Source organism: Acanthisitta chloris, unplaced genomic scaffold (assembly GCF_000695815.1).
Source record: "Acanthisitta chloris isolate BGI_N310 unplaced genomic scaffold, ASM69581v1 scaffold158, whole genome shotgun sequence".
NCBI classification, from domain to species: domain Eukaryota; kingdom Metazoa; phylum Chordata; class Aves; order Passeriformes; family Acanthisittidae; genus Acanthisitta; species Acanthisitta chloris.
In genome coordinates, this window is record NW_008685106.1 from 2,749 (window position 1) to 3,913 (window position 1,165).

General features: G+C 50.7%; 1 protein-coding gene across 1 annotated transcript; it reads right to left on the reverse strand.

The window, feature by feature from the left end:
- Positions 1 to 238: 238 nt before the first annotated feature.
- On the reverse strand, positions 239 to 1,165 carry LOC103806864 (olfactory receptor 4D5-like). The gene has a single exon (XM_009079572.1). It carries the CDS (start codon positions 1,163 to 1,165, stop codon positions 239 to 241), a length of 927 nt encoding a protein of 308 aa, XP_009077820.1.

Genomic DNA, 1,165 nt, shown 5'->3' on the forward strand with positions numbered 1-1,165 from the left:
AAGAGCACATAAGAGAAAGAGAAAATCCTTGTCCTGGATTCATTTATTTGAAAATTATAGTCCCACACAAGGGAAACTATTGAGAAAGTTTCAGTTTTTCAACATGGATTTTTAATATTAACATATATATCTATACATACACATAATTTGAAGTCTGTAGCCTTGAGCCACTAAGTCATTAGTCTGTAGGGGAGTAACTCCAGGTGGAACTCTAGGTGTGCTGCCAACCCAGCTCATCTCAGAAGACTCCACAGCGCTTCCACAATCTCCACATGGATTCCTTCACCTCCTTATTCCTCAGGGTGTAGATCAGGGGGTTCATCACTGGGGGGAAGACGGTATAGATGACACAGACATACTTGTCAGCAGGGAAGGTAGTGAAGGGCCTCAGGTAGATGAAGATGCAAGGCACAAAGAAGAGGGTGACGACCATTGCATGTGAGGCACAGGTGGACAGAGCCTTCCGGTGCCCCTCAGTGAGTCGGACACGGATGGTGACCAGGATGAAGGTGTAGGAGGTGACCAGCACCAGGAAGCAGCCAAGGGATATCAAGCCACTGTTGGAAACCATGAGCCACTCAGTGACGTAGATGTCGGTGCAGGCCAGGCGGATGACCGCCGGCACGTCGCAGAAGTAGTTGTTGATGGTGTTGGGACCACAGAAGGGGAGTTGGATTGTCAGGAGGGTCTGGACAATGGAGTGGAGGAAACCTCCTGCCCAGCAGGCAGAGACCAGGACCCAGCACACCCAGCGGCTCATGATGGCTGTGTAGTGCAGGGGCTTGCAGATGGCTGTGTAGCGATCATAGGCCATCACGGTCAGGAGGAACATCTCTGAGGAGCCAACAAAGTGCAAGAAGAACAGCTGGGCTATGCAGCCTTCAAACACAATGGCCTTCCTCTGGGAGAGAAGGTCCACCAGCATCCTGGGAGCAGTGACAGAGGTGCAGCAGATATCGATGAATGACAGATTGCAGAGAAGAAAGTACATGGGTGAGGAGAGCTTGGGGTCAGTCCTGACTGTAACAATGATGAGGAGGTTCCCCAGCAGAACCATGGCATAGGCTAGGAAGAAGATGGTGAAGAAGAGAACTTGAAGCTCCCTTGTATCAGAGAGCCCCAGGAGGATGAATTCAGTCACCCGGGAGAAGTTGCCCTGTGCCAT